The sequence below is a fragment of the Pavona decussata genome, unplaced genomic scaffold (genome assembly GCF_977016875.1).
Source record: "Pavona decussata unplaced genomic scaffold, jaPavDecu1.1 SCAFFOLD_50, whole genome shotgun sequence".
Lineage (NCBI taxonomy): Eukaryota > Metazoa > Cnidaria > Anthozoa > Scleractinia > Agariciidae > Pavona > Pavona decussata.
The window spans coordinates 212,501-240,258 of NW_028145472.1; the positions used below are offsets into that span (position 1 = coordinate 212,501).

A 27,758-nucleotide genomic window follows, 5' to 3' on the forward strand; every position below is an offset into this window, starting at 1 on the left:
AACACCTCGTAATCGGGTAAGTTTGGTTGAATTATGCTTTGCGCTCTCTGTGTTGTATCTTGAAATCTCTGGGGGGAAGTTGTTACCGACGTATGCAAATCCAAGTCCACAGAGTTTGCGAAATTAGCATTTTCAGCTTGCCGAGGAATATTGTTTTGTTGGGCAGATTGACCATTTTCTTCAATAATAATAATAATAATAATAATAATAATAATAATTATGATAATAATAATAATAATAATAATAATAATAATTATGATAATAATAATAATAATAATAATAATAATAACAATAATAATAAAAGTCTTTATTTCCTCACAAGATAAAAAAAACATATCTCATTTCACAATTGAATATTTGAGTAAAAAGTACCTACATCTAAGTTATTACTAACGTTATAAAACACTGACAGAAGCCGTCGCTCGGACGTAGAAAGGAATTGCCACGCTGTAAACACTGGCGAGATTTTGGTCACGTGCTAGGCAACCAAATTCCTTCACATTTATCAAGTTACATTCGGCAACAACACGATGCAAGGAACAAAATTTAAAGAGGTTCTTGTAAGGAAATTTAGACGCTTTTTTTATTCAATCAACACGGGAGCCACAGTGCCTTTCCAATTATACCCAACTTGTGCCATTTTCAGCCCTTCGAAAAAACCTGGAAACACATTAATATGTGCACCTGTAATGGCCATGGCTGAAAAATGAGATAATCACAAGAAAAATTAAGGTACAAGTAAAAAAAAAAATAATAATATTCAGTCTGCCCGGTCTGCACAATCTGCACGGTCTGCAGTCTGCAGTCAGTCTGCAGTCTGCATGGTCTGCGTTTCAACATAATCGGAAAACAAAAGGGTTTTAGGTTTTAGCGTTTGATCCGACCTTTCACAAAAGAAAATTCTACAATAGTTTTTCTTCATAATTAATGCTCCCAACCCATGAAATAAAACACGACAATAAAGTATTATATGGGAGAAAAGGGGTAGGAGATGAAGTACTCGAGTTGCTGACAGAAATAAGATAAGATCACACAGGCCAGGTGCTCAGCAACGAGAGGATCTAATCCAAAAAAGCCCGATCAGGTAACCCTGGTTTAACGTAAATTTTGAATCAAGCTTAATTACTAATTATTAAAGATTCTTCATAAATATTTAATTTTTGCCCCTTAGTTTTGAGTGCGACTTTCTTTACCATAAGCTTAAAATTAGCTTTTAAAATCATTTCAAGGAGATGGATGAAAACCTCGGTGATTAGAGTTAATCGGCTTTCGAACGACCGTACCCAATCCTCTCTCTCCTTTCCATTGGTGTCTTAATCTCCAGGCCACTGAGAGGTCCTTATCCTCTCTTTGGAGTCCTAATATAATCCCCGGGGCCTGAGAGGTCGTAATCCTGTCCAGGGGTCCAATCGTCAACAGAGTTTGCACCCATTTTTACCATGGTAACAGGGCTATACTGGGGGCCCACTTTACCAAGATAGCTGATCATTTGAGTCTATGGAGCAAAGGGCGACCTTTATGGAACACTTCACCTACTTACAAGGTTTATTTACTTTACAAACATCTAATCTGAAAAATCGTACAATGACCTAATGCCTAGTAAACTAACAGATTAATAATGATGAATAGTAAAAATCAGAAAGAACCTACAGAGTTCTAAAGTTACAATGGGCAGACATACTGCCTGAAGACAAAACACCGGAAGGCGTTAAGTTAATGATTGTAAAATTTGCAACTGAATGTCAATGAGATGCTCTGTGTCCACACACACACTAGGCTGAATACTGAGTATACTATTTGTAACTAAATCTCAATGGGCAGACAGACTACATAAGTCCAAACAGCACTGGGCTAAATATCTACTGTAACAATTATAAAAGATGCCTTGGTAAGCAGGCGTTCTGCACAAGTCCAAGCACAAGATCACTGTAGCCTGTCTGTCACAGTCGAGAAGAATCATGCTAACAAGGGGTGGGTGGGTGGGTGGGTGGTAATTTTGTGACCAATGCTAAGAAAGATCAGATATATATGACAGCAAACAAGGACATGCTGGCTAACACGCATGGTCTTGACTGACACAGCAGAGAAGCTGCAATGTAATTGGCCCACAGATGGCATGACATGCCTGGCACATGGGGTGAATTTGAACTTTAAACGTAAAATAAGGAGAGTGTTTACCTTGCTAGCAGATTGTGCTCATATAACTACAGTAATTCTCTAATCTTCTTTTCATGGTTGACGTCGCATTAACTTGAATTTATAATACTTTTAAATTGGTATTTAATCCGAATTTTCGAGGAACAAACTTTTTCCCACGACAGCTAAGAAAAAAATGGAATTTAATTTGCCCAAGATATTTTTGACGAGAACTGCATGTATTCCCGTATAAGACTGTCCAGGGAGAAGAGGTCTCCAAATCCGCCAAATGGTGACTTATTCAGTGGATAAAGGACTGGCAAGGTCCTGACCACTAATAAATACTTTATGACAACCGAAATATATAATTCACAATAATTAATCAATTAGGTTTATGTATTTTTTCGTTTATGCTTGCGTTCCTTTCGTTATTGACAGACTTTACAACTTAAGCTAACTTAAACAGTGACATCTAAATTAGAGAATTTAATTTCCTATCTTATTTATGAGTAATAAAAAAACTATGTTTATATATGTATGTCTACCCGATTGAAGAAGTAGACTGGTCATGATCAATTATATTCGAGTGTGACTACTTGCTACGATTTATCAAACACGACGAAGAAGCGGTCTACGCAGTGCCCTTCAGAGGACTAGCCCTCCAGCTCGACAATGTCCCCTGGATCCACCTCGTTTAGGGTGTTTCGATTAGCACCCGAAGGTTTTCTGACTCCGCTGCCCTCAATTCCACCATGCGCTTGAATTCTTCTTGCAAAGCGCGCCCTGAGCTGTACCGGAAAAATACATAGTGTTATTAAGAACCTCATTGGCTATCTACTGCGGTAGATTCGGATCCTAGGTAATTGAAACCCAACAAGGGCAAAATGAGTTCTCTGTCGCCTAGCTTAAATTTCGGCTCTGTAATTTCGTTACAGTATCTGATAGTAATTATTTATTTAAGGGTATAACTTGAGGATGTAAAGAAAAATCTGATTTTTGATGATGCTTTCATTGCATCATATATTAGGTCTTGAGAACTAAAGATGACATTCTGCTGGACTATCAGTCAATGTGAGATCTAATCAGGCATGCGAACTTTTGTAAAAAAAAAAATTAACATTCAATTTGAATCTTACCTCACTGTTTCTCACGCAATGAAGGATAAAAATAAAGAATCCCTGTTGGATTAATGACACAAAAAAGTTGCGTTGATAATGGTGATATCTTTGGGGAAAAGACTTTCTCTGAGGGCAGGCTAGGTTGAATGGCTAGAAAGACAGACAGACAAACAGACGGACGGACGGATGGACACACGGACAACTTTTCACTAACAGAAAACAGAGCCCTCACAGCCACCACCTAACTGCGGCAGGTTTGTGTAGCATGAAGCAGCTGTAAGAACTGATATTACTCCCCTGCAGAATGATAAACTACTCCACGGCATAACGTCTATTTTCTGTTTTCTCTTTCGTTATTTATTCGCACAGTTTTACCTCCCATTCAACTTATTTATGACTATTTTCGTTCCATTTTGTGTTTCGCACTTTTAATTTGCGTTGATTTGTTTTATGTGTTGTTAATTTCTTTTGCGTATTTTTGTCAAGTTGATTTTTACGGTTTGGTCATGGCTAATCGCGCTAGAAGAAGTTCCGTAGTTTTCTATTTCTCGGTTCGCCGAAGTCTTTCCTGTTTCGCGTTTGCAGTTTTGAATTAATTTTAGAGACGCCGCAAATTTACAGGTTATATTATTAGTAACTCCTTTGTTTGTTGTTTCTACTCGTTCTATTGAGTTTCAACTTTGTTTAGTTTAAACCTTCTTCGTCATCATCAGCTTCGTTTGCTCACCTTCTAGTAATTAAATGTTTGAAGTGTTTTTAAAGAATCCCTTTATTATGGCTTTACTGGAACCCCGTTTGGCAAGTACAACAAGGGGATATTTACATATTTTTCTCAAACCAGCGTGATTTTCATTCCCCAAATGAGATGATTTTTTTTGTTTTGTCGTTTTTGTAATTTATTTTTAATTTAACCATACCTTGCCTACACGGTACTAGTATACGTTTTCAAGCCGGTATGATTAAGTCCTATCGTCATCATGTTAACAACCCTCCATTTAAACATACCTGGGTAGAGTTAAGGATTACAAAGATGTAAAGAAACGTCTTGTGTAATGGTGACAGAAAACCAAACAACCACGTGACTCCTAACAAAGGAATCAACACCACGCATGCTCTGATGCCAAGTCTGAAACAAAAATGCGTATGGGTTAAGTCTTCCTATAGATTTCCATTTATGTGTTACGAGACACTAGAATTTTGTGTTAAAAATTTTCCCTTCGAACCTTTGTACCAGGGAACATTACTCTGTTTAGTTTCCGAACTGAAAACAATAAGGCTACTGCTTCAATTATAGGAACATATCAAACAATGTTAATTCAGCTTGAGTGATCAGAGGAAATCCGACTGGTGCGTGGAGGAATATTACGGGTTTGATTCTGCTTATTGAGTTAATAACTTTTCCTAAATATCGGGTAAATGTGAGGGGAAATAGTCAAATCATATATAGTATTATAATTAAGTACTATTTCTCTTTATTTATTTATTTATTTATTTATTTATTTATTTGTTTATTTGTTTATTTATTTTTACTAGGTGGTGTGAACTTGATTGGATTACAAACTATAAGATTATATTCTCACTTGATCTGCTCAGTCTGATTATCCTTTGCATGCTGCATTGATGCCATTTCCTTGATGACTCGCACGAGAATCACCACGTTCACCTTTAAAGAAACAAAGCCGGACTCAATCTTTCTTTGCCAGTGTCATAGTTCGTGTTAAGTATTGTGGTCAAATTCTAAGTTTTAGAATCTGTGTATGAATGCGGTGAAATAGAAAGAACAAAAGACGGTTCAAAAGGGGTTTTTGAAAACGCTAACCTGATTTGTTTATGAATATTTGGGGTGGACATCAAAACGATCCGATATGTTTGAGCGAAATATCGAAGGGAGTCTCATATTAAAGCACACTGAGGAAAGGCAGTGTGGGATATTGACCATCTCCAGACCGGGAACAACGATCTACCACCCATAACAGGACCTAATGTAACCTTTCTTTTTCAGTTTGTTCTCTATATTTGTGAGCAAAGTTTGTGATTTATGATACGAGCTTCGACCGTCGGTGCTAAATTAAAAGGTTAAGTGAATTATCTTTGGGCCGACTGCCTTATATTAGGCCTGGGAAAACAGGTCTATAATGCTGCAGTAGATTCAAAGAAACGAAAAAATATATGTAATCATGTCCAATGAGCATACGCTGTATTGTTTAACTTTTATATTATCGAAAAGATAGAAGGTTGCGATTGACTCCGTTGCTTACAAGCTCTATCAGGATGACAAGTGACAGAAACGGTATCCAGATGAGACGGTTAGTAGATGACATCCAGCAGCTTGGAGGTAAACAACACAAATATAAACAAATTAAAAAGAAACAAATCAATATAGAGTACGAAATGCGTAAAAATGGCGTCTATTGCATCCGATTGGCTAAGAAATGATTAACTAAATTTTGATGGATTTTTCTTGAGACGCGCTTGGACAACTCTAGAAAGCACGAAACGGGATTGACTGCGGAACAATAGAAAATTTCATCAGCAATCAATAGTGTTGAGGCACACGACAATAAGTCTGATTCCTCTTGGTTTCTATCAACGTTCACCGTTTGCAACCTTCATAAACCAGATCAAGATGTATGTATACCTTTTTCTCTTTACGAGAATAGCAAGTTTGCAAGTATCAGATTTTGAAAGTGAATAGCAGATCTTGCAGTGCGACATTCATTAACAGCTATACTGAAAAATTACAGTCAGCTTACTGTTTATCACTAACGAAACTCTCGATTCCGTCTGTTCCGGCAGCAATAGTCAGCGAAATGGCGACTGCACCAGCAGGAATTCCTGAAATGATTTAAAAAGGGAAATAGCTGGATGATAGGAAAACAAACCACCTTTTTCCCCCATCTGGTTTGTGTGCTAGGAGACCTGAGGAAGAATCGATCAGAGAACCTCTTCCAATAAGGCAGAGAGAGAAGGTATTTTTGGTGTTGCCAAATAGTGGTTTCAGTTCTCTGGACACTTTAAGCCTCTCCTCGCACAGTCGAGTTTCCTGCTCGAAAAACTGAACTAAATTCTACTGGTCAAATTAAGTACATTTCCGCTTCGTTGGTAAATGCAAGCATACTACGTGGCAACCTGACGTTCCAACGAACAATTTCTACAAAAAAGCTCCCTGAGTTTCTAGAAGCTGAGTTTTGCGTTCGCACTTTTAGTTTTCTTTTTGCCAAAAATACCTCCCTCGAGAAAATAAACGTCGCTGGTTTGCACATTCTCGCTAATTAAAACATGTTTAAAACAACCAGCAAGGCAGTACTGTTACAAATTGTTTGAATTGAAATTGGACAGCGGAACTTTCCAAAAAAAAAAAAAATGAAGGAAAGACAGCGAAGTTTCAAAGACAAATGATCGCCACTTAGCTCCAAAAAACTTTATTCACTTGCAGGCTTCAAGGGGCTTACAGGTTTCACCAAGCTAGGGTCTTCCAAAACTGTCAGAGTCTGGAAAATGGACAGGTATCGATATAATTATGTTGTCTCTCCCAAAATTCCCTCCAATTACTGACAACAAAAATAACAAGAAGATGTTCTTACCCCAAGACACACCATGATACACGTACATTCTGTGGTTGACGTTGTAAACTTTAACAACGAACAAGTAAAGGTAAATTCCCTCCACAAGCATCCAACACAAGGCAGCCATGAAGAGGTACTGCATTACAGCTGCTACTGTTACACAGGCGCCCTACATGAAACAGCATATTATATATGGATTGGTTTTAGCTAGTGGTTTAGACTTGGGAAATACTTTCATGTTATATTGAAGGGGAATGCGAATACCTATGAAGGAAGGAAGGAAGGAAGGAAGGAAGGAAGGAAGGAAGGAAGGAAGGAAGGAAGGAAGGAAGGAAGGAAGGAAGGAAGGAAGAAAGGAAGGAAGGAAGGAAGGAAGGAAGGAAGGAAGGAAGGAAGAAAGGAAGGAAGGAAGGAAGGAAGGAAGGAAGGAAGGAAGGAAGGAAGGAAGGAAGAAAGGAAGGAAGGAAGGAAGGAAGGAAGTTAGAAGATAAATGAAATAACGAAGGAACGAATTTAGTCAGGCAAGCGGTCAGTCCGTTAATCAATAGTCCTTCCATTTTTTTGTAGTTTGCGTTTCCTTAATCAATCAATGGGATCTTTAAGAACCATGACGGGAACGCCACCGAAAACGTCACTTGAAAATATAAGCTCAAGCTAGTTATACTACTTTGCGATTATTTCAGTTCGTTCACCTTGTACAATATCGCCGAACTATCCAGTAACAGAACATTTAATAATAATAATAATAATAATAATAATAATAATAATAATAATAATAACAATAATAATAATAATAATATTAATGATAATAATAATAATAATAATAATAACAATAATAATAATTTTTTTTAAATAATAATAATCTCTTTATTTACATGTTTCAAGAAAATTGCTTATTTACAAGATAAAAGTATAAAAAAAGAACTAATAAAACCTATTTAAAATTGTGAAACGGATTGCTAAGTAAAACTGAGTTTTTTCTTTGAAATGATACCGAAAAGCAAGCGTAAATCGGTTATTTGCAACTAACTAAATGCTAACTTTTTGTTCACAAAAAGTGTTGGAAACTTCTTAGAGTCGAATCACAGATAACGCGAGTTTGCAACTTTTCAACCATCCTAATAATAATCTATAATAATAATAATAATAATAATAATAATAATAATAATAATAATAATAATAATAATAATAATAATAATAATTTTATTAATTTCTATTGTGCAATTATCAATATAAATTTTAAAGTGGCAACGGCGTTCAAGTTGATACAAATTGACCATCGTGATCATGTACTCATGTTGTCCTTGATTTTGGTCATTTCAAGTTGTTTTTTGGCCGATTACAGTGAAGAAATATGCTTAAATTTATTACGCACGTCTAAGGCCTTATTATTCTTTCATTAATCCTTTTGCTTTGTGACGTGCATGTACTTTGTTTCCGTCGCCGTTAAGTAGCTTCTAAAACTCTGTTATGTCGATCTATCTTTCTTCCGCCGTTTACTCCTTCGATTTGTTTGTATCTATCTATTGGCCTATCTTTCATCTACCCTTTTCCTCTATTCACATCTTCGTTTATGTTTTGTTCACCTTGTTCTCGGTGACATCAATTCCAGCAAGGAAAGTTATTTGTCCTGCTAACAGGGAAGCAACCAAACTCACACGGATCTGGCATAAAGGACATTTCTTGTCTCTGATGGCAGATAAGCAAACAATTCAATAAATGCAGCGATAAATAATTTCTCCAAACCAAATCCGTCATTCGATCACGTAATCAACTGGTCAGTCCAGTCAGTCAGTCAGTCAGTCCGCGGTTGGTTAGTCAGTTAGTCAGTCATGTAAGTAAGTCAGACAGTCCTACAGTCAGTTAGTCAGTCAGTCAGTCAGTCAGTCAATCAGTCAATTAAGTTATTCATATATTCAGTCAATAAATATCAATCAATCAATCAATCAATTAATCAATCTGCAAGAAAAAGCTACATGTAAGAAAACAATACCTGAACAAAAGTAATTGGGCGCCACCACAGTTTAGAGTAATTATAAATGCTCCAGTGCACATAACGACTACATTGTCTATAAAACATTCTCTTTTTGCCTGAATCGTTCATTGTTTCAGAGACTCATTATAAACCTGTGGTAAGTTAAGTAAATTTCAATAGACAAAGCTGTAGACCGCTGAGCCATTTATGATTACTCTTTGCTATTTATAAGTAATTATAAATATGTTATTGATTGTGGGTGGTATATGACTGCCCCTAAAGAGTGCATGATCTCAAGAAAGAAACAAATAGACATGGTGTATTCAGGTACTAAAAGGGAAATAGACAGACAAAGAAACAATAAATAAATAAATAAAAAATAAATAGATAAATAAATAAGTTCGGATTAATATTGAAATATCTTCATCTTGGGGTCGGTGTACGGGAAAGGATGCGAGTATTGCACATCCAGTATACACTCAATGATACAGGGTATTGCACAGGTAGCGTTTAAGTGGTATTGGTATGTAATATAATGTAGATATATCCCTCATTTAAATGAAAAGGAAAAAAGACCATCGTCTCTACGCATGGGAGGCGAACGTCCAGAGCAAATTCCCAAGGGAAGAGTACTCCTACCCATAGCATTTTTTTAAACAACTTACGCTAGCAGGAGATAGCAGATTATTGTGATGACATCTCCAAGTAAAGACAGCGTCAGACCCACGTATGTGAGGACCTTTAGTATTTTAATCTCATCTGGCGGCTGTTTTAGGGTAAGAAGTGTAGATAATAAGTACCTTATTATCAAAGCATCAAACTAACCTCGCCCATCTACAATCAAAAGACAGGCTATATTTATATCCAGTTCACCTACCGAATTAGGCCTAATGCCAACTTCGTTCCCAAGGTCTCTCTTCTTCACGTTCCCTGCTAATGCTTATGACCACTTCACCTCTTAATAAGTTATTAAGTTTTTGTTCGGTTTTCTCGCCACTTTTCACATTTAATCCGAAAGATCTTACTTGTAGCCTTTATTTAATTTATATTTCTGTGTGGCAAACAAATAGATAAAACTGAACGTTAAAGAAAGAAAACAAAGCAGCAGATAAATGGGGAAAAGATTTTCTGCAGTCGCCGTCAAACGTCCTTGGGACAGTCAGTTAAATGTATCAGTGTTCTCGTCTCGTATTACCCAAAAAGATGCTGCCTCTCCCCTACTCAATTAATGTGTGGTTTGGATTAAAGAAATCTCACTGTGAGTAGCTAGAATTTGCATGATCAAACTGTCGCCATCTTGCTTTGTCATATTTAGCGGGAATCGGCTAACCAAAGGCTCCCTTGTCAGGGTATAAAAGCGTGGGAGTCATCATGAATACTTTCACTGGAAACGTTTTTGAAATATATGCCTATAAACATCCACAATAAAACATTTAAACTTACAAGTTCTGAGCTAGTGTCGGTGAAGTCCATTAGAACAGCAAAATGAGTCAAATGATTGCAGACACAAACTGTTTCTGAGCTGGTTATCGAACTCGCATAACATCCTTCCCCTGACCAACCTTCGGAACTAAAGAAAAAAATGTGTTTTTTTATATAGTGGAAATGCACTTAGCTATCCAAAGCTACTTTACAGACATTCCACTCAGAAATAATGGGAAACAAATAATGATCAAATTAAACATAACAGGTCAAAAATCCCAACTGGCAGGAGGCAGACCAGCTGGCTATACATAAGCTTGGCCGAGGACGCGGAAAGTGGGGCTTGAACCCGGGACCTCCGAATTTCAACTCCAGCGCCTTTAACCGCTGGACCACGCTGCCTCCGAAATATCAGTTAATCTTAAGGGTCGATGGCTAGACAAATTTTTGCCATATCAGTACTGAGAATTTCTGTATTATTTTCGCCTCTTTTCATGTTTTTCTCATGACATTCTAAGAAACAGTTCTAAGAAACAGTTGTTTCTAGTTGTGTATACTGCTCTCTGTATTCAGACTTAATTGGAATAAGTCTCCTCTATGATTGCATCGCTGATTGCAACGTTAATGTCATAAGACGTTTCCTATGCAAGCGTCGTTTACGCAGGTATAAAAAGTAGGGAAGAAGGTTGCGTAGCAACCTAAACAATAACTGGTGGTGCGCACTTAATTCTATTCAGAATTCCTCAGTTCTAACAAGCGAAAGCTCTGCTGTTCAAACTTCTTGCATGTTGTCATGAGAGGCTAACTGGCATGGAGACCTAATTAAACAGGAAACTATTAAAATGCTCAATGTATGCCGAACAGTTATCGCGTAGTTTCGATACAAAATAATTTCAATATAGCAATAGGTTTCGTTGAAGAAACCTAGCTTCTGAACAATGATAAATAACTTTCTTACTTATTTTCTGAGAAGTTCCAAAATACACATTCCCTCTTTCGTCCTGCAGGCTAAGAGAATAAATATTTATTCAATGTGAGTAAATGATGTAAGCTGGGGATGGAGTCCTGGAGGTGGGGGAGGGACCCTCACATAAAATACAGGGGTAACCGTCGTAAAAGTTTGAAAACATCCTAAAAGGTACCAGGATATCGTGTTGTTGGCATGGCTTAAATTCCTCTTCACCCCTAACAAGTACCCACTCAGTTGAACGACAAAAAGGTAATTCCGCTCATAATTTTTGGTATAAGTTTCACTAGTACTTTCCAGCATGGTTTGCTTTAATTTGGAATTTCAGTGTATGCAAATGTAACAATAAAATTCCGTCAAGTAAAAATTAATTTACAGCTATTCATCAAAAGTTCACGTGCATCAAATTGATATTACAACAGTCCTTCCCTTTTCTATTCATTTGTTTCAAATGTATTTGTTTTTGTTGTTGTTGTTGTTGTTGTTTTTGTGAAACTGATATTACCTTGATGTTCTTGAAAACCATTGTGACATTTTGCAGCAACTTTTCTAACCGAGGATATACTGCAGCCGACATTATTACCGTGTTTATTCTCCTGCAAAATTATTATGAGAGAAAAATATTCATCAAAAACTGTAAATAACTCCATAACTTGATCATGATACAGATAGCTAAGTTCCCATTATCGATACAAGAAAAGAGGAATGTATATATGTGAACTACAGCCGATGTTAAATCAAAAATTCCAAAATGATCCTGCACCAAATCATTTGACAGACCCTAGCTGAACTATTTAACACTAAAAAGTAAGGTAGTTAGCTTCTTAGGTCCCTGACGTAACAAGGGGCTATAGTTATTTCATTTAGGCTTGTTAGCGAGATATGTAGTTTCATTTTAGTTCAATAGTTTGTTAGACAGTTAATCACATGGTCAAGCTGTAGTTAGTCAGATGGTTTGGTAGTTATATTTTTATCTATTGAGATAGTATACTACTTATTAATTAGCTAATAGACTTCGAGTTGGTTAGTTTAGGTGGAATTACTTCATTAATAAGTAAGCTAATTAGTAAGTCAATAGCTTACAAGTTAGTCGGCTACTTTGCTAGCTATACTTATTAGTTAACGGAAGCTAGTATAAAGCCAGCTTCAGTTAAGTCAGTTAGTTTGGTAGTTTGCAAGTAAGGTGCACGTAACCAGTATGTTACAAGCATTTGTTATTTGGACAACCGAAGTTGTTAGTTAGTTAGTTAGTTAGTCAGTCAGTCAGTCAGTTAGTTAGTCAGTCAGTCAGTCAGTCAGTCAGTCAGTCAGTCAGTCAGTCAGTCAGTCAGTCAGTCAGTCAGTTAGTTAGTTAGTTAGTTAGTTAGTTAGTTAGTTAGTTAGTTGGTTGGTTGGTTGGTTGGTTGGTTGGTTGGTTGGTTGGTTGGTTGGTTGGTTGGTTGGTTGGTTGGTTGGTTGGTTGGTTGGTTGGTTGGTTGGTTAGTTAGTTAGTTAGTTAGTTAGTTACTAGTTAGCTAATTAGTTAGCTACTTCGTCAGATAGTTAGTTGGTTAGCTAGTTAGTTAGCTAGCTAGCGAGCTAGTTGTTTGCACAGAACGTCACAGACCAGTTTCTCTTCGTGTCCTGGTGTTTGGTCCTTTCCTTCATGAAAAGCTCATGGAGATCTTTGTATACCACCCCTAACAACACTGAGTCTGAGCAAAAATAACAGAAATTAAAATATTTAATATGTAACGGTTTCAAATACTCTGCCTAAAGTAGTTTTAAAGTATTTGGGACATTTTTTTATACCACTTTCAAAAGTTACAACATATGGTCAAGCCTGAAATCAGTGATACCTAAAAATAATTGTCCAATTATATTTATTTCGTAATTGCTCTGTTATGTGGATGGCGAAGATCCCCCCTTTTTTTCAGTCCTTTGAGCCATAAATGTGGTGGGCAGATTGTGTACCAGCTACATAGCTTCAATAGAGATACTACAATGCAACTTTAATAGTAAGTGAGTAAGTAATCGCATGTTGTGATGTATTCAAAGTAGACAAACTCTGTGCCCTCAGATGATTTATTACCACAATTAAAGCTTATCGTTGCAGTTTATAATATACAGAACGTGTAGGGTATTCTTTTATACTGAATTAGGTGGTTTTTAATTATCTGTGATTCTCAAACTTTGAGTCTTTCAAAATTCACTATCTGGGTCTGGGTTTCGAGCACAGCACGGGGTGCAAAAAGTTCGAATCATAAAATTTTAAGAAAATTAAATTTCTCCATTCGTATTTCACATTTGTTACCTACTTGCCAAGAGAAGTTGATGAAAGAGTTATCAACGAAATCTATCCCTTAGATTAAAATTGAATATGAGGTTCTTAGGAAGAGTCGCTCTTAAATGATGGAAGAGTGTAAAAGTGGCGACAATACATTCAAAAGTTTCAACAACTACAAGAAAGATAAGAAAGATCCCAAATCTCCCCCCCCCCCCCCCCCTCACGCCAGACTAAACAGGTCATCCTTTTTTTCCCTCAATTTGCCGTCGTTTCTGTTTCAAAATGTTTCGCCTCCCGTTCGAACTTCATTAAACAATAAGGAGGATAAAAAATAGCAGAAATGAAATGTAAGGAAAGGAGGAGTCTTAAACTAGGCCAACTGCGGTAACTAAAAACTGTTGACGTTAAAATAAGGGTGGATTGCACTGAAAGCGTTTGGATCATGATCAGAGAATAAAGTCTGACCCACGAAGATCCTGCTTAGCAGTATCCCAAGTAAGGAAATGGAAGACCGCAGGAGGCAAAAAAGAAGAAAGAAAGAAACAATCTTTGACCTCGGCGTGTATTGGACCAACAACTGAGCTACGGAGGCCAGACGGAAGCAAGTCGAGGATGATAATGCTGATAAAACGAGCAGCATGTGCTCCGAGCTCTTAAATACAAAATGCAAATAATATTACGACATGGGAGGAAACCTTTTTCAAACACGACATGCTTACCGTTGAAATTTTCAGCAGGTACCTTGATCATATTTCCTTTGGTCTCATTAAGATGAAAGTCTGTTTCATTTTGGTAGAAAACTCGCCTAACCTGCAAATCTAGAACATTGAAAATTGTTATTCATAACGCAATCAGGGTATGAACAACATTGTCATATTCGGAAGCCTTCGAAATGTCAGTAAAAAAGGTTAGCGATGGCAAAATATGCTGTCCGTTTTCTCCTTATGGACATTTTTTGATCAATCCTGCAAATGCTTCTTCTGCTGCTGGTTTCCATATACACGTAACAAGGTCGCAAACAGTCGCAAACGGTTTGCGATGGCCCGATCGCAAAACACTTTCACATTTTGCGATTGTATTTTCCACATGTGTGCTTGCTTTACCCAACCTGATCTCCTTACATCATGAAAAAGGGCATGAAAATCAAAGATGGCGCTTGTCAAGAGAAAGTTTTTGCGTCATGCCCAACTTACTTCTTCTGTTGGAGCTGTTGGGATGAAAAAGGCAGAGAAGAATTGTCGAGAGATGTCACCGATTCTGGTCCGTTATATTTTCGATTATATTCATCAAATTTACACTGTTTTGATGGGTATCCTCGTCATTGCCACAATCATACCCGGACGCTATTTTCATTACCCTTACTTGCCCCTGATTCGTCAAAATTTATCACCTGCACAAAACCCGTCGCTGATTGATTGCAAACAATCGCAAACAGTTTGCAATTGCATTTCCAAATCGTTCTTTCCTCGCTTTTGCGTTGCTAATCGTCACAAACAAGACGTAAAGACAGACATTTTTATCTTGCGTCTTGTTTACTATGATTGACGATCATCGGCGATTAGTCGCGGATAAACATACAAGGTGTTTCCATTTGCGCAAACTGTCTGTGATCTGATCCATCGTTAGCTGTTTGACATTGTTTGCGACGGAGTTAATCACATGAGGAAACTAAGCTTTATCAAAGTAGAGTTTGTGACGATTTAATGATGATTGACGATGATTGCAAAGATGGTTTGAAATATGAGGTGTTGAAATTTACATACTAACCTAATTGATCACTCTTGTTGTTTAATTGAGAAATGTTGCTAATCAATTGTGTTTCAGCAATTCTGATGACGGAATCCTCAAAAGCAATCGCTGTGAAATGTGCGTTTTCTTCTAACTCTTCGTCTTCTTCTTCTTGTTTGGCGTTCTTGAAGTCTTTGATCGCTGTCCGTAGAAAAGCTCCTGTACGCTGCAAGAATAAAAATGAAAAATAAACATTCTATAGAATCAGCTTGGCCTAGAAGAAAAATCTTTTTACTATAGTGCTAGTCTTATCTGAGTAAGGGAACCGTACTTTATACGTAAAATGAATTTAAAAAATTGTTTATTAAAAAAATGTTATTTTAACCAATGTTCTTTGTATGAGTCTGAATTTAACCAGTGCGCCACTTTTCAGTTAACAAAGTGAATCTTAGAATTAAACTAAATAGCTAATGGGGCTATTCTCCCGGTGGTGTGTTTGTTTTGTGACCACAAATACCAGTATGTGTTGCAACTCTAGTGTATGCGGTAACAGCTTCAGAGTTTCATTACCATCGGGTGCCCAGTTGTAAATAAATATTTTGGATCAATCTGATGGTGGGACTTGATTGCTTTCTCGTATGTCTCACCCCATTTTGTGACTGGGAGAACTTGTTGAGCCTTTAAAATAAGTTTAATTTACCACAGTGACTCCGCACCACAAGAGACAGCGCTAAAGCGGCATTCGATGATGTTTAATCGGGTACTCTGAGCAGTGATCTAGATATATTATCTTGAAAAATATTTTTTCAGAGATTAAAATACTTGGATTTGAAGGAACTGATTTAAGCCGTTACCTGGAACGCGTTTCCTTCATAGTCAATCTCTTCATCGATGGAATTACAGAACGTTTCCACCTGAAAAGTGACATCTCGAAATTAGAGGTTTGTCATTGCATTACGGCTATAGAGCAAAACATGTTATGCTGTTTTGTTATTCAACCTCTTATGGCTGTGTTTATTTCTCGATTATTTTTCACGAACCACAAATGCCACAGAGCTAGCATATCCAATGGCATATGAAGAAAATTCTCCTAACGGCTCAGAATGATCATAAAGAAAATCTCCATTCAGTATATTTGAGTTTTTCCCTTCATGATCAAGATTAACATCTCATGAAGCAGAGATACGCTATAAAGGCTTTAAGACCAATCTTTTAGCGAACTGCAGGAGTCGTGCAGGCCCGTCAACACTTTTAAACTTTGCTTAAGAAAAACTTGCCTGACCATCGCCTTAAATGCTACAGAATTTACTTACGGCCGAAGGACTAGAAGCAGCCCCTGGCCAGAGCACGTAAGCACAGGAGGAAAATACTAAGCTCCCGCAACACAAACCTCACAGTTACAGAGCTTAGCGGAGCGACAACGAAACACACAGCCGTAACTTAAGGGGCCTTTAGCCCTCAATTTAACGCATTGCATAGCTTTCAAAGAAGCTACAATGCTTAAGAACGGATCAAGGGACAAATAACCGTGATAAGAAGCACAGCATCTTGCAACAAAAGCAAATAGCCGGGCCCGGCAATCTGACAAAAGCTGCAAGATAATGCATAGTTATTTACACGGTTCAAATCCTATCCTTAGAACGATAAAAAAAGAGGCTATACTGTCACCAGACGCACTGAAATGAGCCATACCAAGCCTAAACTAAATGCCACAAACTGCATAAGAACGACAGTCGCTAAACGGAAACGTAACAAAAAGAGGCCAAATGACCTTTGAGATCAATTACCACACATGCGACAGTTAAACACACGGCTTTGTTCAGTGTCTATCGCGCAAATCCGCCAAATCATATATGGCATTTAATAAGAAGAAAATCCAGCGCCAAAAGAAAATTTTACCGGGAGCACCGCTCTTTTCATAGAGAAAAGGGTGTTTCTTTGGAAGACATAACCCGTAAGGGCAAAACTCTTTCACAACAACGTACCACCCGGCGCTGCCTAATCTCAAAAACATCTTAATGAGCAAATGGCATTTAATTCAGAACCAACCTTTGCTAAGAGAAATATACAAAGAGCCTCCCCTTATCTCATACAGAAAAGGAAAATCCTTGGCGGATATACTTGTTAGAGCAAAACTCTGAGGTCACGTTCGGTTCCACGTTATCACGAGCTTATGAGCCGTGTTTGGCCTGTCAACACCTCTTTACATGCTTTATACGTAAAATGAATTTAAAAAATTGTTTATTAAAAAAATGTTATTTTAACCAATGTTCTTTGTATGAGTCTGAATTTAACCAGTGCGCCACTTTTCAGTTAACAAAGTGAATCTTAGAATTAAACTAAATAGCTAATGGGGCTATTCTCCCGGTGGTGTGTTTGTTTTGTGACCACAAATACCAGTATGTGTTGCAACTCTAGTGTATGCGGTAACAGCTTCAGAGTTTCATTACCATCGGGTGCCCAGTTGTAAATAAATATTTTGGATCAATCTGATGGTGGGACTTGATTGCTTTCTCGTATGTCTCACCCCATTTTGTGACTGGGAGAACTTGTTGAGCCTTTAAAATAAGTTTAATTTACCACAGTGACTCCGCACCACAAGAGACAGCGCTAAAGCGGCATTCGATGATGTTTAATCGGGTACTCTGAGCAGTGATCTAGATATATTATCTTGAAAAATATTTTTTCAGAGATTAAAATACTTGGATTTGAAGGAACTGATTTAAGCCGTTACCTGGAACGCGTTTCCTTCATAGTCAATCTCTTCATCGATGGAATTACAGAACGTTTCCACCTGAAAAGTGACATCTCGAAATTAGAGGTTTGTCATTGCATTACGGCTATAGAGCAAAACATGTTATGCTGTTTTGTTATTCAACCTCTTATGGCTGTGTTTATTTCTCGATTATTTTTCACGAACCACAAATGCCACAGAGCTAGCATATCCAATGGCATATGAAGAAAATTCTCCTAACGGCTCAGAATGATCATAAAGAAAATCTCCATTCAGTATATTTGAGTTTTTCCCTTCATGATCAAGATTAACATCTCATGAAGCAGAGATACGCTATAAAGGCTTTAAGACCAATCTTTTAGCGAACTGCAGGAGTCGTGCAGGCCCGTCAACACTTTTAAACTTTGCTTAAGAAAAACTTGCCTGACCATCGCCTTAAATGCTACAGAATTTACTTACGGCCGAAGGACTAGAAGCAGCCCCTGGCCAGAGCACGTAAGCACAGGAGGAAAATACTAAGCTCCCGCAACACAAACCTCACAGTTACAGAGCTTAGCGGAGCGACAACGAAACACACAGCCGTAACTTAAGGGGCCTTTAGCCCTCAATTTAACGCATTGCATAGCTTTCAAAGAAGCTACAATGCTTAAGAACGGATCAAGGGACAAATAACCGTGATAAGAAGCACAGCATCTTGCAACAAAAGCAAATAGCCGGGCCCGGCAATCTGACAAAAGCTGCAAGATAATGCATAGTTATTTACACGGTTCAAATCCTATCCTTAGAACGATAAAAAAAGAGGCTATACTGTCACCAGACGCACTGAAATGAGCCATACCAAGCCTAAACTAAATGCCACAAACTGCATAAGAACGACAGTCGCTAAACGGAAACGTAACAAAAAGAGGCCAAATGACCTTTGAGATCAATTACCACACATGCGACAGTTAAACACACGGCTTTGTTCAGTGTCTATCGCGCAAATCCTCCAAATCATATATGGCATTTAATAAGAAGAAAATCCAGCGCCAAAAGAAAATTTTACCGGGAGCACCGCTCTTTTCATAGAGAAAAGGGTGTTTCTTTGGAAGACATAACCCGTAAGGGCAAAACTCTTTCACAACAACGTACCACCCGGCGCTGCCTAATCTCAAAAACATCTTAATGAGCAAATGGCATTTAATTCAGAACCAACCTTTGCTAAGAGAAATATACAAAGAGCCTCCCCTTATCTCATACAGAAAAGGAAAATCCTTGGCGGATATACTTGTTAGAGCAAAACTCTGAGGTCACGTTCGGTTCCACGTTATCACGAGCTTATGAGCCGTGTTTGGCCTGTCAACACCTCTTTACATGCTTTATACGTAAAATGAATTTAAAAAATTGTTTATTAAAAAAATGTTATTTTAACCAATGTTCTTTGTATGAGTCTGAATTTAACCAGTGCGCCACTTTTCAGTTAACAAAGTGAATCTTAGAATTAAACTAAATAGCTAATGGGGCTATTCTCCCGGTGGTGTGTTTGTTTTGTGACCACAAATACCAGTATGTGTTGCAACTCTAGTGTATGCGGTAACAGCTTCAGAGTTTCATTACCATCGGGTGCCCAGTTGTAAATAAATATTTTGGATCAATCTGATGGTGGGACTTGATTGCTTTCTCGTATGTCTCACCCCATTTTGTGACTGGGAGAACTTGTTGAGCCTTTAAAATAAGTTTAATTTACCACAGTGACTCCGCACCACAAGAGACAGCGCTAAAGCGGCATTCGATGATGTTTAATCGGGTACTCTGAGCAGTGATCTAGATATATTATCTTGAAAAATATTTTTTCAGAGATTAAAATACTTGGATTTGAAGGAACTGATTTAAGCCGTTACCTGGAACGCGTTTCCTTCATAGTCAATCTCTTCATCGATGGAATTACAGAACGTTTCCACCTGAAAAGTGACATCTCGAAATTAGAGGTTTGTCATTGCATTACGGCTATAGAGCAAAACATGTTATGCTGTTTTGTTATTCAACCTCTTATGGCTGTGTTTATTTCTCGATTATTTTTCACGAACCACAAACGTGGCAAGCTAGAGTACAAGTCAAGAAATTATCTGATTCTATTGATATTAAAGGTAATTATATTGCAGTTTCAACTTCATGCCTGAATTGCCTGAATTTATTTATTTATTTATTTCTATTCTGTATAAACAAGACAAAACGAGAGAATAAATGGAAATATATCAAAAACGCTTTTTTCCAGGGGTATCGTAATTCTTTAGGTTTCTAATAACCTGCTTAGATATGTCCATTTTCGTTGAAGAAAACTGTGTACAGAAGCCTTGTAATTTCGGTAATTTTTAATTTCAAGAAGGTGATTCCTTTTCTTATCTTTATAAATTCTTACAGCTTTCTCTAAAGGGGAAATGTTGCTTTCCTCTTGATTGATGGCTGAAAGAGAAAATTCCCTTCTGTTAGCCGAATTAGTAGGCGCATGTATGTATGTATGTCAAGAATCTCCAAAAAAGGTAAAGAATGTAGTAAGTAACGGCACCCGTGTGCCTCAGTTTTGTTTCGTAGTATTTTTAGATACTTTTTCTATTGTAACCGCAACACGTCACAATTATTTCTCGCTAGCGGTCACGTTTTCTTAGCTTTTATACCGCGAAAACGTGTGAAATTTTCCATAAGGCTCACAGAAATTCGACTGGAACAACAAGAGCAATTATTGCTCTTTAACTCAGCACCAACACGTCCTACTACACATGATTGCGGTAAGAGTTGGCACAATAAACCTTTCAAAATTGTGGATCTGTGAGATACTTAAAAGTTTTCTTTTGATCTCTCCAACGCCGCAACATGGTGGCTCGCACTTATTTGCATTGCTAATAACTTTGGAAGAAATATTTCTTTCTGTAAGTTTTCCGCTACACATGAGAACTTTTAAAGTCGTCATTTAAGCTCTAAATTAAGGGAATTTCCACCAGAACAATTACAGGTCGCGCACGCCCACCGTGGTATAAAGGGAGTGTTTGGAAGCCACCTTATGCATCGTCCTTTTGCAATATTTTAAGCCCATTTTATCATCAACAGATATCCAGCTGTGTCTACTACAGGGAAATCAGAGTATACAGTTAAAGTGCCCCTGGGACGAAAATTTCATTTTCCATCCTTTTGCATTTTCGTGTAGAATATGACCTTGTTACTCATGTTACCAAATTTCAATCCTTCACGGCGATTGGAAGTATTTTTTTTAGCTTTTTATTCGAGATTTCACGGCCGCCATTACTTGGCCTTGTTCCGGAAGTTAAGGCTCAAATTACAGGAGGTGACGTCATTATAATAATAATAATGATCGTTTATTCAACCTTTTTGCAGCATAAACTGAATTACAAGGCGGGTCATCAATATAATTACGTACAAATATATCGGACACATAAATATAACTGTTAATGTTAATACATATGACATTTCGCTATTTTAAACAAGATTTTGGTATTTGATGGTGCAAAAATTTCCAAATCTGTTAGTTCTTGCGGAGGCAGCCACAAAAACAGATTCTCCTGTTCTAAAGGCATACGGTCTTGTGTTCGCAACTCTCGGCACTAAGCTTAGTAGCAGGTCGGAAGAGGAGTAACTGCGCTTGAGAAATGTTATACACGCATCCTCCCTCTGGCACAGCAAGATTAAGCCTGACTTCTTTAGCGCGTCCTCATAGCACAGAGAAGGAAAAATAATTTTTAGCGCCCTCTTTTGTATTGACTCAATTTGATCACTTAAGTAGTGCGTGAGGCCAGCCCAAGCGGGACTCGCATACTCTAAAACAGACCTGATGATACTACAATAGACAAGAACAAGCTGCCTATCAGTAAGTCCGCACTTCTTAAGAGCGCGTATTGCATATAGCCGCTTACTCCCTTTCTTTACAATATGAATGACATGCTCGTTCCATGTTAAGTTATCGGACAGGTAAACCGCTAACATCAGAGAGCTACCAACCAGTATAGGGGCTGGGGGAAACGGGCAATACTGCAAAAAGCTAATGCACATTTCCTTGCATTGGCTCAACATGAAAAATTCCACATGGCTAATTTTCAGATGGATTCTCTTTCATAAACTGTATTCTGCTGTTGCAAACTAAATAACAACAGAATACAGTTTATGAAGTAGAATCCATATGAAAATTAGCCATGTGGAATTTTTCGTGTTGAGCCAATGACGTCACTTCCTGTAATTTGAGCCTTAACTTCCGGAACAAGGCCAAGTAATGGCAGCCGTGAAATCTCGAATAAAAAGCTAAAAAAATACTTCCAATCGCCGTAAAGGATTGAAATTTGGTAACATGAGTAAGAAGGTCATATTCTACACGAAAATGTCCACTATCAAGGGTACTAGCAACAAGAGGGAGCAGCCATGGGTAGCCCAGCCGAGTATCCGCTGTCATTGCTAGCTAACCTCTACATGGAGCATTTTGAAGAACAAGCTTTGACTTTCACGCCTTGTATGCCTAAGATTTGGAAACGCTTTGTGGATGACACCTTTACCATTTTGAGTCGTGACAAAGTTGACGTTTTCTTGCAACACCTCAGTAATTAACAACCGACGATTTGCTTCACTATGGAAACTGAGACCAACAACACAATATCCTTTTATTGACACGTTGGTAACTAGAGATTCGGAAGGCTACCTCCCTACCAGTTTTTTACAGAAAGCCTACACACACTGACCAGTACCTAGCGTATGATTCACACCACCCACAATCTGTAAAACGCGGTATTGCCAAGTGCCTGTTGTTTCAAATGGTTATCCGTTTTCGTTTGTGAGAAACGTTACAAAAACAAACTGAGAAACCACGATGACGAACACCTTTCATAATAATATTAATATTCTTGTTGCCATGAAAACTGATTCACGCGTCCAACCAATTTTGATATCAAATTGTTGTCAGACAAATGCTAGCAAAATTCATAGTTTGGTGGTGTTACCTGTTATATTAGTAAAAATCGTCAACACTTACTGATGTTATCGCAGGAATAATTTTGACCGATCTTAAAGTGGAGATCTGGGCTGTCAGCCTTGGTGGTACTGTCCAATTTACCACTGATCTTGAAAAGGCTCCACATTTTCCAGGTCGTATTAAAAAAGAGGTCTCCACCAGCAAAAATGGTAAACCCCGAAGGATTGCCTTGAGGGAAATCAGAACGTATATTCTCCATGCATGTAGCATCCTTTGTAAAGTTTCTGAAGCACTCAAAAGAAGCTTGATGCGTGGACTCGTTCGTTTTGCATTTCGGCATAACTCGTGATGATATCGTCTTCTTCACCGACGATATCCATTCCCTGCACATCTGTTGCTTTCGATTGCTGTCGGTCGATGATACATTCTTCACCGACAGTGTCCTTCCCCAGTGTTGCGTTCGATTGATGTGGATCGAACAAGGATATTGTTCTTCAACTGCAGGAAGAAAATATTTCGATGAGATTGAAAATTAGTCAACTTAAACAGAAGGACCAGCAAACCAACATCAAATCAATTGCTCAGTTTCTCCATTTTTTCGTAGCATATTTAGCAAAAAAAAAACATCTTCAGGTAAGTGGTATATAAGAGAGTATATGCCTAAGGCTTGTCTGAAAAAGAGACAGTTGATCGAGAATCAAAGCTTAAAGGGCAATTATGAAACTTTGAAGACAATGGTGTATTATCATGCTCTCTACCAGTAAGCTAGATAAGAGTTAATTTATATTGTGACCCTCCGATTAATTTCTGAAGCACGCACGCTTTACTGTTGAAAAGACAAAGCGATAATACGGTGCCTGGCGTAATTGAAGCCAAATAAATGGAAACTGACTAAGGTGATTCCAATGAATTGCATTGCGCATCCTTGCTGTGCATAATTTTCGCGTCATTCAGCGAGCACACGAGCGCGCGCACGCACAACATTGCGGGATTTCCTTGAGGTTAAGCTCGGCAGGAAAATAAATGGTCCTTTTCTTCTAAACGAGCACGGTGACCCCCATTTTTTATTCAACGAAATGAAAGAAAATACGGCTCTCTAAGTTATATCCCAGTTTCAATTATTTTTCATTATTCAATTTCGAAAACTTATTGTGGAATCACTACTACCATCAATTCTGGACGTTTCGCGAGAAGCGTACATCAGTTCGAATGTCCCCTATTATGCTATGGGATTAATTAATTTATTTAGCCACTTTATGGCGTTTTACTACAAAGTTACACTACTGTTATAAGAAAAATGCTAGAATTTCATTGTCAGTACTAACTTTCTGGAAGTAGTGGGCACTTCTCGCTGAAATCTAGCTCTTTTAATATTGAGGTCACATGCCTAGAAAATAGTAAGATTCTGCAGCCCTTTAGGGTGAAAACAAGTACGGTAACCCACTCTTTTTATTTTATTTTTCTGATGTACTAGATGTACTTAACATCTGTAGACATTTTCCAAAAATTCTCATTACAAACCTTCTTTCGATGGAATCACCTTAGGTAATTCATATTTTTTTTAAAACTGTGACTGGACTACATCAACCAGGACTTAAAATATTTGATTCTGCTTCTTTCTTTTCTATTTGAAAGGACTGAAAAACCGCTGTCCAATGTTGTACCACGTGACATGTGTTTTGTCTAATAACAATGCACGGAAGATAATCGGCGGGTTACATTGTTTAATATACCGTATTTATTCGTTTAACCACCTGCCTTCGAATTAGCGCCCACCTGAAAAAACGTTTCTGTACTAGCCCAGCGTAAAGTAAAAGGAGCGTCAGGTGTGTTCCAAATTTGGTATTAGATACGGTAGTCAATGAACTTTTATGTTGTTTATGGCTTGTTCGTGCTAGCTTTTGCAATTTTTTTCTGTCTTACTGGAGCGAAATAAGCTTGTAATACCTTGTTTTGTTATTCTCTAAAAAGTTCTTGCTTAATTGCTTAAAATTTTGGGAAAAATAAGCGCCCACCCTTCGAATAAGCGCCCTGCTCCCAACCCCCTCAAGGGCTCAAAATTAAATAAGCTCTCAGGGCGGTTACGGTAATCGCTTAAATACGGTATACTAATTCGGCAATATGTAAACGACGACATCAAACAAGGATTCTCCTATTCGATCATTGAAAACCTTGCCCTTGTAGCGTATACTTACCAAGATCATTATTTACGGGACTACAACGACACTCGCCAATGTTGATACTGAACAAACACTTCCTGATAGGCCGACGGCGCGTGATATGAATCTTTGTTAACGAGGAAGTGCCGTTTTTTTCACTAGACAACAGGAATCGTTGATTTGCAGTGCGAAAACGTCTGGAGCACCCGTTTAACCATTTTTGTGTTGGGGTAACATTTAACCATGAGGCAAATACGTAGCACCAACAGCAACATGGAAAGTAGCGATTGTTGGTAATGTAGGGTGAGCATTGTGTCTCATTATTACCAGGAACAAGGCCTTTCATAAATGTCGGACAGTTTTCATCGCCTGGCTTTGTAATGTTTAGGCGTAAGGACCCTTCAGCTTGGCATTGTTCACTTTTCCTTCCGTTGTTGTTTTCTTTGATAAAGAAAGCGACCAGACAATTAAATAAATTCAATTGTTATGCAGCTAACGATGTAAATTAAAAGTAAACTACACAAAAGTTGACTTGAGGAAATGCAAGATAAAACAGTAATGAAGACATCTGAGTCGCCGACGAAGGCGCAAACAAGTTATAACCGGTAACTCAGAGTTATAAGAGTTCAAGGATATCTGGTAATCAGTGAGATAAACTTACTGTTTCCTGAACGTTTACTTTGAACCACTGCAAGAGAAAAATAAACAATGAAAAATTTCGCGATCCCTTTAATTTTTCCATAACAGTGTAAGCACCTTGCTCTCCTGTCCTTTTTTTGAGGTGAATATGGAAGACAACAAAAGCTTAGTTAGACTCCCTTACAGACGCTCATTTGGCTCAGCACGCAATCGACCCAAAACAGCGTCTTCTTAGGGAAGCTAAGGTCTTAGTGTATACTTTTGTCATCATATGTGGCTGTTCTCGCGCAAATGTAATGCTTAATTGCATACACTTTAAATGGCGTTGCAGTCACTGCTTTGGTCTCGATGGAGTCAGGCCAAACTGAATTTCAGATCCACTGCAGTCTTTACGGAAACCGTTTATGTATATATTATATGTTGACGATATAACACGGCGGCGCGAAGATATGAGTTTTATTATCGAGGGGTAAAAACAATATTTTACGAACTAGCTCAGGGAGTGAGTAAAATAATGCTTTTACCCCTCGAAAATAAAATTCACATCTTCAAGCCACCGTGTTTTGTCTCTATTATATAAACAAATCTATCGCTCGCCATTTTCCACCGACTGTTTGCATAAACGTAACACTGCGTGAAAAAGCGGGAATTGATGACGTCATCAATATCCTCACTAGTGAGGATATGGAAAATACGCCACTCGCGTCCTGGATGAAGTTTCGTATGAATATTACGAGTGGTGTATTTTTCAGTAAAAACTCGTGTCCGATCAGTAATAAAATGATTTATTGCGGCGTTTGTTAGATACTTCTATTAGAAGAAAAATTATATTGCTTTGGGGATAACTAACAAAAATGCCGTCAATTAACATTTAGAATAACTTTCGTTGAGCCAATGCGATAGGGGTTCGTCTGGCTAAGAGTGTCATTACACAGTGGTAACGAAGATTAGAACCGAAAATAGACAGCTCGGAATGAATTACGTTGACAACAGGCGGCAGAAATTACCACGTGACCATGCTTATCTTTCTTTTGCCGCTTGCTGTTTTCAGTTCTTTACTAAAATTGATTAGTTTTCCTTTATTATAAGAAGCCAGAATTGCCTTGAACTATGTAATACATAGTTAGAACCGATGAATACTATTCATCGGTATATATTTTTTTTAAAGAAAACATAAACGTGTATCTCAAGTTTCCAGCTGGCTGAAAGCGGTTTTAAATTGCTCTAATAACACTAGTCTTTTCTGACAGGAAGCGTTTTAATTTATTCAAATTGGAGCAAAAATGAACCGATGGTTTTAAGACCATTTTTCATAACCGGAAAATCATTTATGTGCAGCTGGTCAGGGACACGTTTGAACTTACAAAACAAAACGCATCACACTTTAGCTTTCCCTCGAGAATGACAAAGCTAGAAATACTGAACAGTAGAAATATAAGTTTGACCAAAAAAAAAAATTGCATTCATCTGATCTATTCGAAAGTACAAGCAAACAAGAATGAAAAATATGTCTTTGCACATATTTTAGTCACATTTGCTTCCTCGACAAAATGGCATATGCGTAAGGAAGGAAACGGTTTGGTGAAACAATACTTTAGTTCGAAAGATAAAATAGTAATCATGTTAGCGCTATAGCACCATGTAAACGAGCTTTTTAATATATTATTTTCTCAGTTCTAATTTCTTAAGTTATGGAAGAAGAAATAAAATTTCTGCCTAAAGCAATGGGCACTGCATCTGTTAACAGCGACAAGATGCGATGAAAACAGTTATGAATTTAATACTCACCCATGATCCAAATCACGCCAAAGAAGACAATTCCGTGTGATGCAAAGACAACTTTCATCTCTCTGGTAAAGTGTTTAGATGCTCGTAAAACCGAGGTTCAACAAATGTTTGAACTGCTTCTACACGTTCCAAACTTCATACGATGTGTGAATGCGTTTTTGCTTTGCGGTGTAATAATCGTTAATGCTTAGATGCTAGGTCCTGTCAAGACAAGACCTTCTGTCATGTTTTAAGGAAACAAGTCACTCTAATTATTTTGAATTTGAAGCGAAGATATTAATCAAGTATTCAAATTACCAACTTAGTATATTT

At 37.7% G+C, this 27,758-nt stretch overlaps 2 protein-coding genes across 2 annotated transcripts in view; both read right to left on the minus strand.

Annotated features, from left to right (window-relative positions):
* LOC146481345 (uncharacterized) overlaps nucleotides 1–697 on the minus strand; it is a 3,572-nt gene extending 2,875 nt beyond the window's left edge. The window contains exons 1-2 of the mRNA XM_085108421.1: nucleotides 685–697; nucleotides 1–178 (exon numbers count right to left, since the gene is read on the minus strand). The exon at nucleotides 1–178 is cut by the window's left edge and continues 1,751 nt beyond it. Coding sequence (XP_084964547.1) covers nucleotides 1–178; nucleotides 685–697 — 191 coding nt within the window. The remainder of the gene's footprint in view (nucleotides 179–684) is intronic.
* A 484-nt stretch (nucleotides 698–1,181) lies between these two features.
* Nucleotides 1,182–27,753, minus strand: LOC146481346 (adhesion G protein-coupled receptor E3-like). The gene is made up of 21 exons (XM_085108441.1): nucleotides 27,447–27,753; nucleotides 25,681–25,707; nucleotides 25,056–25,460; nucleotides 22,921–23,358; nucleotides 20,311–20,354; nucleotides 19,793–19,852; nucleotides 15,218–15,404; nucleotides 14,170–14,268; nucleotides 12,791–12,878; nucleotides 11,690–11,780; nucleotides 11,176–11,225; nucleotides 10,239–10,365; nucleotides 9,461–9,561; nucleotides 8,407–8,509; nucleotides 6,839–6,989; nucleotides 6,008–6,089; nucleotides 5,513–5,582; nucleotides 4,835–4,917; nucleotides 4,260–4,380; nucleotides 3,273–3,314; nucleotides 1,182–2,924 (listed from the first exon to the last, which is right to left on the minus strand). The coding sequence occupies exons 1-21, from the start codon at nucleotides 27,502–27,504 to the stop codon at nucleotides 2,790–2,792; spliced, it is 2,562 nt and encodes an 853-aa protein (XP_084964567.1). The 5' UTR covers nucleotides 27,505–27,753; the 3' UTR covers nucleotides 1,182–2,789.
* Nucleotides 27,754–27,758: the final 5 nt, after the last annotated feature.

Excerpts from the sequence above, each read along its gene's own strand:
- LOC146481346 (XM_085108441.1), bottom strand. The coding sequence starts at position 27,504 with ATGAAAGTTGTCTTTGCATCACACGGAATTGTCTTCTTTGGCGTGATT. Across the intron at positions 12,879-14,169 it reads ACCTGCTGAAAATTTCAACG|ACTCAGTGTTGTTAGGGGTG; the intron begins GTAAGCATGTCG and ends ATTTTTGCTCAG. Across the intron at positions 9,562-10,238 it reads CCGACACTAGCTCAGAACTT|CCGCCAGATGAGATTAAAAT; the intron begins GTAAGTTTAAAT and ends ACCCTAAAACAG.